A 16,412-nucleotide genomic window follows, 5' to 3' on the forward strand; every position below is an offset into this window, starting at 1 on the left:
GGCAACAAATCAATTATGCATGTCCATAATTATTACAAATATCGGCAATTGACTCAATATTAAGCTATGCCGGTATATACACTGTTAAATGACTGTAATGCCGAGTTATGATGCCCTCCAATCCATCTCCAACACTGGCTCTTGCTCCTTAGACCCTTCAGCCCTTGCTAACTCCCCTTGAGCCTCGTATATTTCTTCCATCAGGCCCGCTGTATAAAGAGTCTCGGGATGCTGCTCGCCAAGGACCTTCTTCCTAGCTATCAGTACTTGCGCTCCCAAATCCTCAGCCTCTTTAAACCGTCGAAGACCTATATATACACGCACCATGAAGTTCATAGCCATGAGTGTATCAGGGTGCTGTTCCCCATATACTTTCCTCCTTCCCATCAACGCCTGTTCACACAGATCCTCAGCCTTATTGAGCTGTCCTTGGTTCACATATATCTCTACTAGTTCCATTTGATATTCCAGCGTGTCTGGATGCTCTTCCCCAAACAAAAGTATTGACATCTCCAATGCTTGAACCTGCATTTCCTCGGCATCCTTCGATCGGCCTTGCAAACAGTATAAATATGCCACATCAGCCATAGTTATGAGCGTAGATTTGTGCATCTTTCCAAAAGATTCTGTTCTCATCTGTAGGGCTTGCAATGAAAGCTTTTCAGCATCGCTCAATCGCCCTTGCTCAGAGTATATAAACGATAACCTCGCCATATATTCCAACGTAGACGTATGTCTCTCTCCATACGACTTTTTGCTGATCTTGATTGCTCGCGCACAGAGGTCTTCGGCGTCTTTCAATTTTCTACTTCTGAAATATTGCCGCGATAGACTTACCATGCTACGTAGAGTGGATGGATGTTCCTCTCCCAAGATGGCTTTACTGGACTCAAACGCCGACTCTGCTAACTTCTCGGCTTGATACAATGACCCTTGATCGCACAATATGCCGACAAGAAGATCATTTGCATCCATCATAATGGCGCTATTGCTCTCAAGCCTTCGACAATCCTCTATCGCTCTGCGAGCTGTCTCTTCTGCAGATTTGTATCTACCTTGTGAGACAAGGACATCGCCCAAGCTGATCCTGAGCTCAAGTGTCTGAGAGTGGTTGATACCAAGTGAATCCTCTGCCTCAGATAATTCTTCTCTGATACGATCTTCGTCATCTTGTTGATAACGGCGAGGAAGTTGTTCATTAGAAACAACATTTGAAACAACTGAGTGGGATGCCGAAGAGTGAGCCGCTGAAAGTTGGTTGATGGGGGCAGGGCTTTGTCCAGCGAAAGTTGTGTTGTGAGGGTAGGTTGTTTCTCCTAAAGAGGACACAGGAGAAGGAGCAGCGGGGCTTGAGACTATCGACGTGATGTCTCTTGGTGAGAAGTTCAAATTTGATATGGAAAATGCGGGACTAGAAGCCACGGAACCACGCTCAGAGATGGTTTGACAGCCAACTGCAGATGGGGTGGCTTGAGTCTTCAGGTTAGCTTTCAGACTCAAACATGCGTGCATCGAGTATATGAGATTGTCTTACATGCTGCAGGGCTGGGAGCATACAGTGAGGTCTGGGGGACATTGTTTCTGGTCATCCAGCGGTCAATTTTGTGAGGTTCGACATCTCTGCCTCTGACAGTGAAGGTCTGCTCCCTTTTGTTGACCTCGACCAGCTTTCTTTGTTACCGTTTCCTGACGATTGCCGACATCTCTTGTGGTTTGACGTTTTTGTCTTTACCCCACTGAGTTATACGGGTTCGATACTGTCGTAGTCTTGACAGAGGCGGTTAGTTGGTGCTTGTTTCTCAGGGGAATGGCGTTTTGGAAAGACCATACTCAGCAGTGAATTCAAACTCTTGTTCGATCATAGCCTTGACCTTTGGCAAAGGCAGCTTCTGTTCATCGTGAAGTTCCAGAATTCGAGCTCTATAGGGCTCCCAATCGTTTGCACGTAGTGTTGGAGCTTTCTTCCTCCGACGCTTAGGGGGAGGGCCCATATGAGTTTCTGTTAATTCGGCATGACTAAGAGAAGCTATGCCTTGAGGCACAGAGACGACAGGTTCTTGGGACAAGCTGTGTATATGAAGCTCCCCAGGTTGGTCTGATGACACCTGAGCAGGTACAGCATTGTGCAACCCTGGTCCGTCATTTGAATGAGAGGTGTCATAGATAAGTTGCAGCTGCTGATCATGGGGGAACCACTCAAACAGATCTGGAAATGCGGGACGAGAGTTCATCATGAAGGCAAAGCCAAGAAAGGGTGTGTTGTGTGAAAGAAAGAGGGAGAGAAAACTGCCTTGGAGAAAAAGATAAAACAGAGCGGGATGAAGCTAAATATTTATAAGAAAATATAGTAGGTACTAAGTGAAACGGGTTGATTGTATGTCATATTCGAGAGAGGGAGCAAGTCAGTCAGATAAGCAAAGGAAAAGTGTCGTCAAGGACCAAGTACCCCAAAAACGGAGGCGCCCCTATTACACATACCACTCCGTTACCGCCCCACTTTGGTAGGACAGCTATGATAGTAGCAAGGTGTGATCTACGGGATCACTAACACAGCTCTGATAGTAGGTGTATGTGTGTCAAGGAGACGTTGCACAGATCGTATTGAGCCAGTATCACTATTTGATGGTTTATACAACGTTAAAAAAAAAGAGGTTGCCTTGTATCAAGAGTCACAACCTACCTATGTAGGGCATAAACGCAACCTTATTCTCGCACAATACAAAGTCGCTGTAAGATTTCTGGCACAGCCCACGTCCTTGTACTTTTTCCTTCTTCCAATGTAACCAATGAAATCTCGAAAAACCGACTTGTCAGTTAGCTTGCCCAGACCCTGTTACGCCGTGTCACCTCAATCCCACGGCACGATAGCGGGTGTACCAAGGTGGTCCAATAACTTACAATGAAGTAGCAAGGGGTTGCGAGACGCCACATATTGCTTGTCAGTTTTGCATGAGCGGCAACTGCTCACGCTACAAGACTCCAATTGATATTAAAAGTCTGTAGAGCCGTGAGGAAAACTCTCAACCACGAATTCCCTTTCCTCTTCAAGTTTCCCATTTAAAATTCATCCTATTATCTTGCAACAACAAAAAGATAGATATTTCCAAGCCTTGTACCATGAGTGTAGCAAGCACATCCCCCGAAGTCGTCGTCACGATCATATTTGGCATCCTGCAGCTTATCGTGGCACTCATCTCCCTCTGGCAGCAGCATTACCTTCGCGGGGAAAACTGTAAGACTTCTGCTCCTGGAAAATGTGACTAGGTACTGACATTACAGCCGGCCCCAGACTCAGAAGAAGACGAAACGCTCTTTAATTATATCGCGATGTATACTCGAGAGGACACCAAGTACACGAAACAATATACGCCGTCAATCCATTGGAGCGAGTTTAGATGGACTGGCAGATCAATGGAAGGAGTATAGTCATTAGAGATATCCACCTACCCCAAGAATATTGTTCTTCTTTGGATCTTGTCATAGATATACCTGTGTATTGTTGGACTTTTGTGATACCACTGTCGAGGTCCCTTCTCTTTTCATTCTTTTCTGGCCATGTTATATATGGATATACTCAGGTATCTTTTAGTCTTCCTATCAAAAAATCAGCGAAAAGTCATCCCCATCCATCTGAAACTGATCCAATATCGTCGTCCAATCCACCATGGCAAGATCCCCATCCTGCAAATTCCCAACTTCAACCTCCCTCTCCCTACTCTCCCTCTCAACCCTCTGCATCAGCACAAAAGCCCTATCCCTCAACGTCGTAAGAACAGTCCACTTCAATCCATTCAACGGCCCACACCCACTCAGCCTAAAACTCTCCAAATGCATATCCACCGCCATAAACGCCTTCTTCGCCAGCGGTCCCCCTGGCCGCACGCACAAGTGTCGTAGAATATACAACATCATGTGGTACTGCGGAAACGCACTGGCTATCCACCGAAAGACAACCATGTCTTCGTCGCGCCACATGTCGTTGGCGAGTTCGAGAAGATCAACTGCTTCGGCGACGTCGGTTTCTGTAGCGAGGGTTTCGTCGCCGTTGGGTTGGCGGAGGGTTTGCCATTGGCGGCGAGAGACGAGGTCGACTTTGCGGAGGATCAGACGCGATATGCGCATTTGCATTCGCTGTTCGGGAATAACGGGGTTGCAGCGCTGGAGAATCCCTTCGACTTTGGCCATTGCTTCTTGTATGACTTGTTTTCTGGCATCTTCACTTGGCAAACCCTCTGGTGAGCAACTCATTTGCAATATCTGAGCCCAAGCGCATGAGACCTGGTTACTGCATAGCGGAAGAGTCATTCGAGTGAAATCCGGTCTTGAGGGAGGAAGTTCCTTCATCTCGGGGAAGATATCACTGTCGTGTAGATTTCGCGGTTGTTCGACGCCGTATATATGGCTAGAAGTGGATGGATTCTGAAGGCCGTAGTCTTCGGCTCCTCGGCCGTCTTTTTCGAGAAAGTGCCACCATAATCTGCGGCGGATCTCTGATTCAAAAGGTGATAAGCCGAGTTTGCTGCCGTCTCTGTGAAGACCGATTGATTGTGCTGCTCGAAGGGCGAGACCGTTCATGATCCATACTGCTCGACCTGAATTGACGTTGTGAACGCGCATAGCTGCCTGCATGATATTAGTTTTGATGTTTTGATTTTTATAGATCCAACGTACAGCGTATATTGCAAGGGCTTGTAATAGAGTGATGGTAGGATTATTCAAAAAATCTGCCTGGGCTAGTGATTGTTCCAGACAAACCTTGTACCGCTGAAGTGCCTTCTTTCTATCCTCACCCGTGATATTAAGCGCATCTTCAGGAGTTGAAGCTGTAACAGAAGAATAATAAATAGCAAAACAGAACGTTAGGTTTTCAATCGACGCTTGTGTAGGATCTCTGGTGACTGTGTAGATGATTGTTTCTGAAGTAGGAAGATGAGTGACTTTGGCACAAACGTCGACACAATCAGCAAATATTTTCCATAAACGGATAGCCGTCTTTTTGGGAGGATGATAGCTTGCGAGTGATTCGGCTGAGAAACTGGGGGATAGAAGGGTCATGGGGTTGAAGGGGGAGGCGGGAGAGTTGACATCGTGGGGAAGTTCGTCTCTTGGTGTTGCCAAGGCTGTTCGTACATCATCTTCCTAGGATATGTGTTAGTCGAGATGCATTAAAGTGGGTATGCGGATACATACCTGTTCAATGACCCGTGAAAGAAGAACTTCATTAACATAATGGCTGTATTTTCCTTTGTTCAACAAAAGACCCTCTAGTCGCCCAGCAGTTTGTCTTGGAAATCCATCACTTGCACCAACACCAGCTGTTACTGCTCCAGAAGCGACAGGGGTATTTGCCGATGTAGCAGAAGGCGTTGTAGAAGCAGTTTCCTTCGGCGAAGCAGTAGTATCTTGTTGTGCCCGAAACGACTCAATAGTCCTCTCCATCTGCGAAATACGACTGGCAACATCATTGATAGTCGTCTTTCTAGGCCTTCTCGCAGGCGGTGCAACAGAAGACGGATAAGAGCATTCGAATTTGCTCCGAATGCATTGCGAACAAGGGGATTTCTTGTCGCAGCGAACTTTTCGGCGATGACACACCTCGCATGACCGTTCGATGCGACGATTCGGCCGAGATGATGACATGGTGTTTTTTAATTCGCCGAGGATCAGATGGATGATCACTGCATAAGAATAGATTTTGGTTAATAGATTGATTGATAATGTCTCGGTCGGTCTTTTGTTTTTGTAGAGCCGGCCGAAGAGGGAGTTTCGGTGTATTGGAGTGAATAAGGCGATCTTATCTACGATCTAGCTTCGGCATCGGCGATGCAACATCCCCCGCCGCCGAGACAGCCAATCATAACATCTCAAACAACTCTCAAGGAATCCCTTTCTCGCGACGCGAGATTAACAATTACTAAAAGTCGGCCAAGATGACCCGATATGCTTGTTTAGGCTCGTAAGGGTCTAGGATCCGATCTGTTTTATCTAGAGCTTATATAGTCTTTAAGTCTCCATCATCCTGGGCACCGTTTCTTGAGCCTCATCGTTACATCTCTCCAACAACATGGCAGCACCAACAGCACAACAGTCTCCTCACCAATCGGAGCTCACCCTTCAGGGTCAAGGCTTCAACAATGAAAAATCAGATATTGAAGATGGTGTTACTCAACCGCCTGTGAAGCCGGTGGCTGGCAGTGGTGCACCTGATGGTGGTCTCGAAGCTTGGCTTGTTGTACTAGGGGCTTGGTGTACATCATTCTGCAGTTTTGGCTGGATCAACAGTATGTTTCTCTCTGCAGTGTAACTTAGGTCACTCACTAACTTGCAACAGGTGTCGGAGCGTTCCAGGAGTATTATCAGAATGATCTCTTGAAAGAATACTCTTCCAGTACCATCGCATGGATCCCCTCGCTGCAGATCTTTTTCATCATGGGCATGGGTCCCATTATTGGAAAACTCTACGATAGCTATGGTCCCAGATGGCTCATCCTTGGTGGAAGTTTCTTGCATGTTTTCGGTATCATGATGGCTTCTATTAGTACAGAGTACTACCAGATTCTTCTGTCACAGGGTGTATGCTCTGCCATTGGTGTCTCGGCCATCTTTCAGCCAGGTAAGTCCCATCCACCTATATGATCTCAACTCAACTAACATCATCAGCTCTATCTGTCATCCACGGATGGTTCGACTCCAAGCGAGGAGCCGCCTTTGGTATTTTATCTACTGGCTCCAGCATCGGCGGCATCATCTTCCCCATCATGGTCACCCGCCTCATCAAGCTCGTCGGCTTCGGCTGGTCCATGCGAATCTGCGCATTCATGATTATGTTCCTCCTCATCATCGCCAATCTAACCGTCAAGTGCTTCACACCACCCCGTCCCCAAAAGGTCTCGCGCGCGCAGTTGGCCAAGCCTTTCCGCGAACCAGAGTTTGTCTTTTGTCTGCTTGGGTTCTTCTTCTTCACTTTCGGCATGTTCATTCCCATCGATTACCTGCCCGTCCAAGCGCTGCAGGCTGGTGTGGACCCCAACTTTGCTCAGTATTTGATTCCCATCCTCAACGCTGCGAGTCTCTTTGGACGTATCATCTCGGGAATTCTCGGCGACCGAATCGGTCGTTACAATATTTTCATCATTGTGTGTTATCTATCTACCATCTGGATTTTGGCTCTTTGGATTCCATGCAACACGCAAAACGGCCTCATCGCTTTTGCCGCCCTCTTTGGATACAGTTCTGGCGCCTACGTTTCTCTCATTGCACCTCTTGTCGCTCAGATTTCGCCCATACAAGAGATTGGCTTCCGCACTGGCATGGTGTTTTTTGTGTCGTCCCTTGGTGGACTGACGACCAATCCCATCAGCGGCCAAATTCTTGAGAAGCCTAATGGTTGGATTGGGGTAAAGGTTTATGCAGGAGTGTTTTGTTTCGTTGGCACTACCTTCATTTTCGCCGCGAGAGTTCATCGTGTTGGATGGAAGGTCAAGGCTGCGTTTTAAAAGTATTTTGATTTATGTTTAATACCTTGGGATATAACTGGATAGATATGAGCATACGGAGGCAGCTGTGTTTTACTTGACGCCACTCACTAACTAGCATTGGATTTGGATTATAATGAATATATAATGGTAACTCAACTAGACCGCACCTTGTGATGCCTGTTCTCTGGTCTGGTGCATCTGACCATGGATAACACTCTAGGGACGTGTTTTGTCATCCACAACGAGACAGCTTTATCAAAATCCCTCCCCCTTACCCTCTATATCACCAGATGACTTTTGTAAGTGGTGCTCATGTCAGCAACCTAATCTGAGTAAGACGGCACACACTGAGAGACTGGACTAAGACGGACATTAGTCTAGTTTCTGACACACGCCAAGATCCATGCCATTTTTGTCTATCATCCCCAATTCTCCGTCTCCACATGAAGCGACGTTAATTTTGACTTCTAGAATCAATTAAACCCAACGTCGTATCCGAAAAGAGCCTCACCATCTCCATTAAACATCATTCGATCTTACGATCTTTCCTTAATTCCATAAGATAATTCGGTATTTAGTAAAGCCTCGGCTTCTAATATTGTTGAGTTCTAGTCCAAAGCTTTTTTGGTGAGAGCGGAGCCCAAACGAGTAATTCGTCCGAAACGTTGCAAAACATGTCCGACGGACTTTTCTCTTTTTGCATCGCCCCAACATAATCTGTAATCAATCTCCTATCCTGTGGTACAACGTCAGCAATAGACGTGTTCATGATTGACTAGTGTCTTTTCTTATTTTTATTTTAAAAGTATAAAAGCTGCCTTTTATCTATCTTATTCCCACGTCTCAGCTCACAGTCCATATTTTAACCTAAACTCAAAATGTCAGGCAAAAAACTTCCTCAGCTAGCTGGCTTTAACGCCATCAACGCCAACATCCTCATCAGCAACGACTCACTAGAAAACACACCCTCCGATCATCCAGCAGCTATTCTCATCTACGGCTGGGGTGACGGCCAAGCCAGACATGTCGGGAAATACGCAGACGGCTACCGCACTTTATTCCCTCACTCCAAGCAAATCATCATTCTGAGTCCCATCTCCGATGCCATGTTTACAGGTCTCGAGACGCGAATGCGCGCTATGCAGGTTGTCATTGATAACCTGAATGGTCTTTTGGATGAAAAGACTGCGCCTATTCTTGTGCATAGCATGTCCAACACTGGTGCTATCAGCTATGCTACCACGCTCAAGGCTTTTGCGGATAAGCAGGGCAGAACGCTGCCGCATCAGCTTTTGGTTTTGGATTCAACACCTGGAAATCCGTTCTGGTCATGGGAACGACTTGGAAAGTGGTCTCATGCAATGGCTATCGGTACTGCAAAGTTCTTCCCCTGGCCTTTTGTTGTAACAAAGGGTATCTGGGGCTTTGTTTTGACCCTGGATGTTATTTTCAAAAAATTGATTGGCAGTGAGCCTTCTGGTGCTTTTGCTCTTCGTACGGTTGATGATATTACCTACGAGACTTTGGATTCCAAGAGACTGTACTTGTACAGCAAGGAAGATGAAATCATTTCTCATATGGATATCGAGGGTTATATTGCTGAGTCGCAGCAGAGAGGATATGAGACGAGACAGGAGCTTTTTGACGGCACAAACCATGTTGGACATATGCGTGAGCACCCTGAGAAGTATTGGAAGGCGATTCAGGAGGCGTGGCAGTGGAGCAATGATGAATGAGGCATGAGGCATGAGAGAATGTTGATTCTGTATGATTTGTTGTCATGAATAGCGATTTTATAACATTGGCATAGGGCTTGGTAATGGAAATTTAAGTCTCTGGTTGCAAACTTGAGGCGTTGCATTTAAAAAAGAGTCTTTCCATACTGTGGCGCAGACGTTCCAAACAGCCCGCGTGATCTGTCAACCATTCCCATTCTTTATAAGAAGGGGTATCGCCTGCTTCTGATCGACTGATAAACTCTCTGCCGGCTTGGTTATCAACCTTTGATCTACCATTGACATCAGTTTCCGGTTAATAGTACTGCTCGTCAAATTCTTCTTGACCCCCTGGACATACTGAGATTGATCATCCCTGATGAGACCCAGAACCACGATTACACTTCATAATAACATTCCTTTTCAAATTGGGCGATCTTGTCTATCTCATCTGACGTGTATATTTTCACACAGTGTGCAGCGAGGGCGATAACAATGGTGACAAATATGTTCAGTGTTGTGGCTAAGCATCTGTTGAGTGTTGTAGTCAGAGAGAAAACCACAGTGGCACTAGATAAATCAGTATACTATCAATGGAGCTGGTCTCACATTACTTACGCATCGCCATTCTAATACAGGCTGTGGCTGTGAGGCAGCTGAATGCATGGCCGCATGTTGAGCGCGAAGTTCCAGGAAAGACTGGAGAATATTAGTAATGGTATCAAACACTATTTCAGGATGGGACTCATTGTGTTGATGACGAACCGGTTGAACTTTGGCTGCGGCATCAATTTGCCTTTTCTCCCTCAGCATCCTTTCCTCTTTTTCTCTCTGCTCTCGCTGCTTTCTCTGCTCACCCCCCTTTTCCTGCTGTTTCTCCTCTTGCTGCTCAACAGGCAAAGCAGGACCTGCCTGTTGCTGGGGTGCAAGGGTTGGTGATGGGCTTGCTGAGGAACCATGGAAGCTGTTGGAATCTGTCCCAGATCTGTCAGTGTCTTGCTCGTTGCTTCCTCCCTCTACCTCCAAATCCTCTGTTTCTAAATTTGGCAGAGCAAAAAGAGCCAACTGCTCGAGATGTTTGCCAACATGTTTAACGTATTCTTTCAAACCGGTGATAGAGTGACCGCACAAAATGCAAGGGCTGGAAATATCATCTGGGGCAGGCCTTTCGCCAAGAGCTGTGATGGATTTAATTTCTTCTTCGGTTCCAGTTGGCAGATGGTGATATTTGATGTGACTACAAAGCTCTGCATTGGACGAGAATGGCTGCTGGCATCTAAAAGGGCAAGTCCAGGATCGCCAATGAAACTTGGAAACGTGCAACTGCCAGTCATGGCGACGGTGAAAGTCTGTATTGAACTCGGCGCAATCAGGGAAAACACAGGTGTATGGACGAAGATCTCCAAAAACGTGTCGTCTATCGAATGCTATTAGCGCTTGATGAATATGAGACTTCAGACGAACGACTGAACTTACTTCCATGCTGCTCTGGTCCTGGCAGATGTCATTCTATAGCAGAACGGGCACTCGAATATGCCATTTGTCGCAGCACTAGGTCGAGGAGGTACCCGTAGCGGAGGTACAGGCTCACACGTCTCTTGATCTGTCCCTTCAAATATGAATCCAGCCGAGGTGGCATAAGATGTTTGCGATATTCCGGTATCCGACCCAAAATCCTCATCGATAACGGCGGCTTGGGGGTCAAACTTGGCTATCGTCTTAAAGTGTTCAGGTAAAGAGGAAGCTATTGTCTCCGGAACAACCTCTGTGTAGCATGTGTCGGCAACTTCATTTGATGCCACCGTTTTAATGCCGGAAGCTAACTTTTCGTGATGAGCGTGGCGGTATTTAAAGAACTGACGTCGTCTGGTGATGGATCTTCCTAGTACACTTGCTACACTATCGAGTTTTGGGAACTTATCTTTGACGTAGGCGATGTCATGCGTTTCGTAGAAGGAGATGTCCTCAGCCCCGGATTTCTGAAAGCGTTCGTAGGGTGCAGGATTCGCTATGGCCACCGAGAGGCGTAAGAGACAGTCTATAGCTTCCCCTACGTCTAGTAAGGGCGTTGTAATTGCCACAGTTGGTGCATCATGGCAAATATCAGAATCAGAGTCAGAGAAATCAGATTCTTCATCTTCAGCCGAGTCCAAAGAAGAGACGCCATTGTCTTGAGTATTTTGATCTCGTTCTTTTTTTTGAGCTTGATCCCAAGACTCTGAGCTCTGAGAAACTTTGGCTGATACATCCTCCAAAGATTCGCACATATCTTTGAGGAGATAGATTACCTGCTGTTGCAGATGAGGTGCTTCCCTAAGTCGATAATCTAGAGAGGAAGGGCCACGTTGGTGAGCTGCCTGATTACCTGCCCACATTTTGAAACGAGTGAAGTCATTTTCTATTACAGGTAAGAGACTCTTGAGAGTAGCACCTTCCGAAGGCTCATCAGAGCTAGTAGCTTTTGCAAGAGCGGTTTCGAGGTCTTGGAAAGACTCGAACGTCTTTGCAACATGGCTTGCAATTGACTCTGGTTTTTTATTGTGCTCCATGATATGGTCTGTCTCATGTTACTTGAACTTTTGGCAACAAGACAACTGTCGGATCAGGTGCTGAGTACTTTATCGCCTGTTGTCGCTTTGGGAGCGTTGATATGTTGAGTTTTGATCCTGATGCCTCGCGCTAATAATAAGAAACAGATATAATAAACGAACCTTCCAAGATGAGGCTCTTGATTATTTGAGCTGAAAGAGGGGTATGCGCCTCAGTGGCAATCGGCAAGGGTTGTTTGGACTCGTTATATGCAGGCTGTGAGACTCATCCTCCACCTCACGAAACTCGCCACAGCGTTCCATTCCCATCCACTCCCAAAAATACGGAAATCCGATTCAGAGAACCTCGTTAAGAACATCATCTCATCATGTCGGGGTTTGAAGTCGCTGGCACAGTCCTGGGCTCGCTCCCCTTGCTCGTCACAGCCTTGGAAACCTACTGCAAATTCATGCGCGACTGGGGCAAAGCCCAGTCAGAGCTGAAGAGTCTGAATCGCCAATTGACCACGGAACGAGCGAAATTATACAACGTCTGCGATCTTCTCATCAGTGACGTGGTACCGCAGAGAGATGTTGAGCCGATGCTGCTTAGTCCGTTCGGGCCCCTTTGGCGAGTCCCCGAAACGAATGAGAGGATTCGGCGGAGGCTTTGGGATGCCTACAGTCCATTTGAGGAGACTGTTGCTGAGATTAAAGAGGCACTTGAGACCATCATGGGACGACTGAGGGTGCAAATATCTCAGGATGGCCAGGTAACACGATCTATCTCATATGTCACCCCATCACTAACAGTGACTAGGTTGAGTGGGTGAACAAAACTCGCATGACCCGAGAATTCAAAAAGCTTCTGTATCGCCTCAACAGAGACGACTACAAAGATGATATTGCTACGATATCAAAAGGTATCAGCGACCTGGAGACGTTGACTAAACTGAGTATAAGACTCGAACCCAGTCGAAGGAAACAGTCTCGTGGCAAGCTTCTCAAGATCCTAAGAGACCTTTCGACCAGTATCTATCGAGCACTCTGTTCTAGCATCATCTGCACTGATGCACATGATGTAAGCCTTGAGCTTTCTCCACGCTTCATTGAAATAGGATATGAGTGCGAAGACGAGAAAGTTTTGAGAAATACACAATTCAGGTTGGCTATTTCATTTGAAATAGTAGAAGCCTCGATTAGAAAGCGATTTTGGGACGAGGTCAATATCAAAACAATAAGTTCGGTCAAAAAAATAGGATCACAGCCATGTCCACCACAAATTCAGACAAAAACTATGAAGAGAGTGTCATTCGGAATCAAGCAAAGCTTATCATTCATGAGTTCCACAAGGTCAACACACGATGTCAAATCAGCAATGGCATCATTGAGCCGTCCCGCCACGGATGTCGCTTTCATCAAAACCTCTGACGAAGAGAGGCAAATTTTCACGAAGCAGTCCCTCGACCTTTGCACGGCTCTGAGAAATGCAAGACAAGCGCGGCCCGTCTGTTACGGCCATCTTATCGATACAGAATGTGCTGATCGACATTTCCGAGTGTATCCGTTAGGAACTATAGCCAACAGTGACGGTTGGTCGATAGTGACTTTGAGTGACATCCTGGAGGGCAAAAGGGGCCTCAAGCCGTTGATTTCCCTCGCCGAGAAGGTTCAACTTGCGCTCGCCATCGCATCAAGTGTTCTTCAGCTGAGCAAAACCCCTTGGCTTCCAGAAGCTTTGACAAGAAAAAACGTGCATTTCTTTCGAAGAGATGAAACCCTTTCATACAAATACCCTTTTCTCCTACGAAGTTTTCCAGAATATCCCTCACAACTCCCAAATCCTACCGCGGCATCCGGATGCATCCCATTGAGCAACCCCACGCTTTTTGCACTAGGAATCCTTCTTCTAGAGATAATCCTTGGACAGTCCTTCGAACAACTCCGGTCGCCGGACGAGAAGCCCATTTATGGTGACTACAACGGTGTGATTCGTAATTCAATTGCGGCACATAAGTTGTTGGAAAGGGTTGCTTTGATTAATACGGCGTATCAAGCCGTTATCCAGAGATGTATAGACTGCACCGAGACTCGTGGGTTGGACGAGGATGGGTTTAGACAAGAGGTTTACAATGATGTCGTCTTGGAGCTTGAGGCTATTCTGGAGTCGACCAAGTTGGGTATGTAATAGGTATAGGCGGGGAGTAACACTACTGCAAGACTGAGGTCGGAAAAGGTACTGAGACAAGGTAGTGTGGACCCATGCTCCTCGGGAGCTTCCAGCCTTGGTCTAGACTCAGGATGAGCTTGGGTAGACTCGGATAAAGCCGACGTCTAGTCTTGAAGGGCATGGTTCTTTTGGCCTATAAGTCTTGATGTAGTATCCAAACTGAGTCTGTGGTGTTGAGAGACGTGTTGGTGTTTGTTTGAAATCAAAAACAGCAGTATAGATTTCGTAGCTCGGCATGCTGTGGATATCATTTATAGTCGTGCTTCCCCGGCAGAGGTGATCTATCTCGCTTCCCTTCCCTTCCTAGAACAGAACAGAACATGACGTGACATAGATCTAAAGAACAGAAGCCTTCCAACTCTCATAAAACTTCAAATCTGGTTCCTCGGCCTCGGCGCCCTTCATCTTCTCATCAGCATAAGTGACAGCAAAGTTCTTAAAGCGGTCCAAATCAAAATCGTGGGTCCAGCCCTTCTCCTGCAGGGCCTGGATGGCGTCCATGATCCACGTCACGGAGCTCTGCTGGGGATTCGTATTCTTCATGGGCAGGGGGATCCCTTGGAAGAAGTCGCCCAGCTCCTCGCCCGACACCTCGTCGGGCATCTCACCGATGACGATGCGTCCCAGCAGCTTCTCATGGCGCTGCGGTTTGATGTCCAGCTCGGACCGGAACCACCAGTCCATGGTAGGGTTGTTCATGCGGAAGGTGACGGGGTTGATGTGGGAGGCGTCGGTGGCATCGAAGGAGTGGCAGTTCTCCGACTGGCCTCCCTCGGGTATGATCATGATGCTCCAGTGATAGGCCTGCTTGTCGAAGACTCGTCGAGCATTCCCGACGGAAAAGTGGTCTCGATGGTGCAGAGCTACTGTGACGAGTTGTACCATAATGGTTAAGCAAGCCAGCAGCGTGTGTAGGTATATGTATGTGTGTGTGTATTTTGGAAAAACTTCATGTCCCGCATTAGTCAAAACTCTGTCTCTGTCTCTCTCTCTTATTTCTTTGGCTAGGCCCTCTCGTCCCCGCCAGGGTAAACAAGGTAATGAGTGTGTGTATGGCGGTCTCGCTCACCTTTTTTGAGCAACGAGTGATATATAATAATACCCAAAAGACTAGACTTTTGGAATAATAGTTTTGAGCCGCAGACCGCCAGATGATTTGGACGCGGGGTGGCCTACTTCAATGGGAAGTGATTGGCCTTTTAACCCACTGTTGATGATAGCCGAGGGTCTACGAATCAGCATCGATTATCAACAGAAGATGGGCGATGATGCCTCCGCTTTAACAAAATTCATGTGTTTTGGAACGAAGTTCAAAGGAGAGATGATGTCACTTTGAGAGTTTGTATTTTAGGTTTGTCTTTTGTTTCCATCAGATGCCTTTGTTTGTCGTGACTAGCTGGTGCCACTGTTGTGTCATGAACTAAAAGCCCAACGATGCCCAAGTAGACTACGTGTTGTCCCTTATGACAGCAACTCTATATACATGGAGGATTATCTAAAATTGACTAAAAAATACAATAAATGAGGAGAACTTATGTCACATGAAACATAGTCATTAATTACACTACTACTGACAGCAAAGGAGACAACAGTGATGTTTCTAGACTCACAAGTTGTACAGATACAGGGTAGCCAACTTGACAACTATCTCGCGAGGCTTCGTGAGACGGGACTGGAAAAGAGTCATGCCGTAGCATCCGATGTCATTTATTACATCATCAGACTTGTTCAAATATGTACCAAGCACCAGGTCTGGAGTATTTGCTACATAGAAGCAGTCCAATACCCAGGAGAGATGGGTAGTCTGGCGGGTACTGTAGCAGAAAGATGACGTCTAAGCTTTGGGGTCAAAAATAAATGAACAGCAATCATATGCCGAGCCCCGTAAGATGTTCTACTAATTTCGTCTCTTGTTTATAGTGGCCACCTCTTCTGCGACCTTAAGAACATCAACGAATGTACGCATCCATATATGCGCCACAGCTCTAATAAGCGCCGTTGGAACACACAAAACAAACGCATTCAACACTTTAACCATCGGCATATACAACTCTCGTGCATGTGCATATGCACATCTACGATTGAAAAATGAGCTCGAAACAGCCACCGATCTGGAGTCTAACGCAGCCAAACCACGTTTCAAGATGCGCCACGAGAAGCCACAAAATGTTGTTGTCCATGAAACCCACAAGGCTGGAACACAAAAACATCATCAATATGTGGAGGCTTTTTTTCTTGAAACGAAAAGCCCTCTAACTGATGGCGGAAGTATTTCCACTTCTGGTAGTGCATGAACTCTACCTCTCCACCAAACGAAGTCGGGATAGCACCTTGACTTTGACGGCGATCCCACGAGGCGCACAAGGTTGATACAGACCTCGGGGATTAACAATACGGACTTTTGCTTAGCCTATCGCACTTGATCGCGACAGAAAAAGAAACGAAAGTTTCACAGCGTTCG

General features: G+C 46.6%; 8 protein-coding genes across 8 annotated transcripts; 3 read left to right on the forward strand and 5 right to left on the reverse strand.

Annotated features, from left to right (window-relative positions):
* Nucleotides 1-105: 105 nt before the first annotated feature.
* FGSG_13777 (uncharacterized protein) lies at nt 106-1,512 on the reverse strand (the record flags this gene model as incomplete). The annotated part of the gene is made up of 1 exon (XM_011321193.1): nt 106-1,512. One exon carries the CDS (start codon nt 1,510-1,512, stop codon nt 106-108), a length of 1,407 nt encoding a protein of 468 aa, XP_011319495.1.
* A 287-nt stretch (nt 1,513-1,799) lies between these two features.
* On the reverse strand, nt 1,800-2,931 carry FGSG_10504 (uncharacterized protein; the record flags this gene model as incomplete). Its single annotated transcript, XM_011321194.1, has 2 exons — nt 1,800-2,324; nt 2,848-2,931. 2 exons carry the CDS (start codon nt 2,929-2,931, stop codon nt 1,800-1,802), a joined length of 609 nt encoding a protein of 202 aa, XP_011319496.1.
* A 666-nt stretch (nt 2,932-3,597) lies between these two features.
* On the reverse strand, nt 3,598-5,640 carry FGSG_10505 (uncharacterized protein; the record flags this gene model as incomplete). The annotated part of the gene is made up of 3 exons (XM_011321195.1): nt 3,598-4,623; nt 4,756-5,139; nt 5,191-5,640. The coding sequence occupies 3 exons, from the start codon at nt 5,638-5,640 to the stop codon at nt 3,598-3,600; spliced, it is 1,860 nt and encodes a 619-aa protein (XP_011319497.1).
* Nucleotides 5,641-6,064: 424 nt separating this feature from the next.
* On the forward strand, nt 6,065-7,496 carry FGSG_10506 (uncharacterized protein; the record flags this gene model as incomplete). The annotated part of the gene is made up of 3 exons (XM_011321196.1): nt 6,065-6,281; nt 6,332-6,613; nt 6,661-7,496. 3 exons carry the CDS (start codon nt 6,065-6,067, stop codon nt 7,494-7,496), a joined length of 1,335 nt encoding a protein of 444 aa, XP_011319498.1.
* An 860-nt stretch (nt 7,497-8,356) lies between these two features.
* Nucleotides 8,357-9,214, forward strand: FGSG_10507 (uncharacterized protein; the record flags this gene model as incomplete). The annotated part of the gene is made up of 1 exon (XM_011321197.1): nt 8,357-9,214. The coding sequence occupies one exon, from the start codon at nt 8,357-8,359 to the stop codon at nt 9,212-9,214; it is 858 nt and encodes a 285-aa protein (XP_011319499.1).
* A 426-nt stretch (nt 9,215-9,640) lies between these two features.
* On the reverse strand, nt 9,641-11,568 carry FGSG_10508 (uncharacterized protein; the record flags this gene model as incomplete). Its single annotated transcript, XM_011321198.1, has 4 exons — nt 9,641-9,763; nt 9,812-9,892; nt 9,959-10,610; nt 10,670-11,568. 4 exons carry the CDS (start codon nt 11,566-11,568, stop codon nt 9,641-9,643), a joined length of 1,755 nt encoding a protein of 584 aa, XP_011319500.1.
* A 542-nt stretch (nt 11,569-12,110) lies between these two features.
* Nucleotides 12,111-13,909, forward strand: FGSG_10509 (uncharacterized protein; the record flags this gene model as incomplete). The annotated part of the gene is made up of 3 exons (XM_011321199.1): nt 12,111-12,494; nt 12,542-12,802; nt 13,010-13,909. 3 exons carry the CDS (start codon nt 12,111-12,113, stop codon nt 13,907-13,909), a joined length of 1,545 nt encoding a protein of 514 aa, XP_011319501.1.
* A 378-nt stretch (nt 13,910-14,287) lies between these two features.
* On the reverse strand, nt 14,288-14,836 carry FGSG_10510 (uncharacterized protein; the record flags this gene model as incomplete). The annotated part of the gene is made up of 1 exon (XM_011321200.1): nt 14,288-14,836. The coding sequence occupies one exon, from the start codon at nt 14,834-14,836 to the stop codon at nt 14,288-14,290; it is 549 nt and encodes a 182-aa protein (XP_011319502.1).
* Between the last annotated feature and the right edge of the window lie 1,576 nt (nt 14,837-16,412).

This window comes from Fusarium graminearum, chromosome 1 (assembly GCF_000240135.3).
Source record: "Fusarium graminearum PH-1 chromosome 1, whole genome shotgun sequence".
NCBI lineage: Eukaryota > Fungi > Ascomycota > Sordariomycetes > Hypocreales > Nectriaceae > Fusarium > Fusarium graminearum.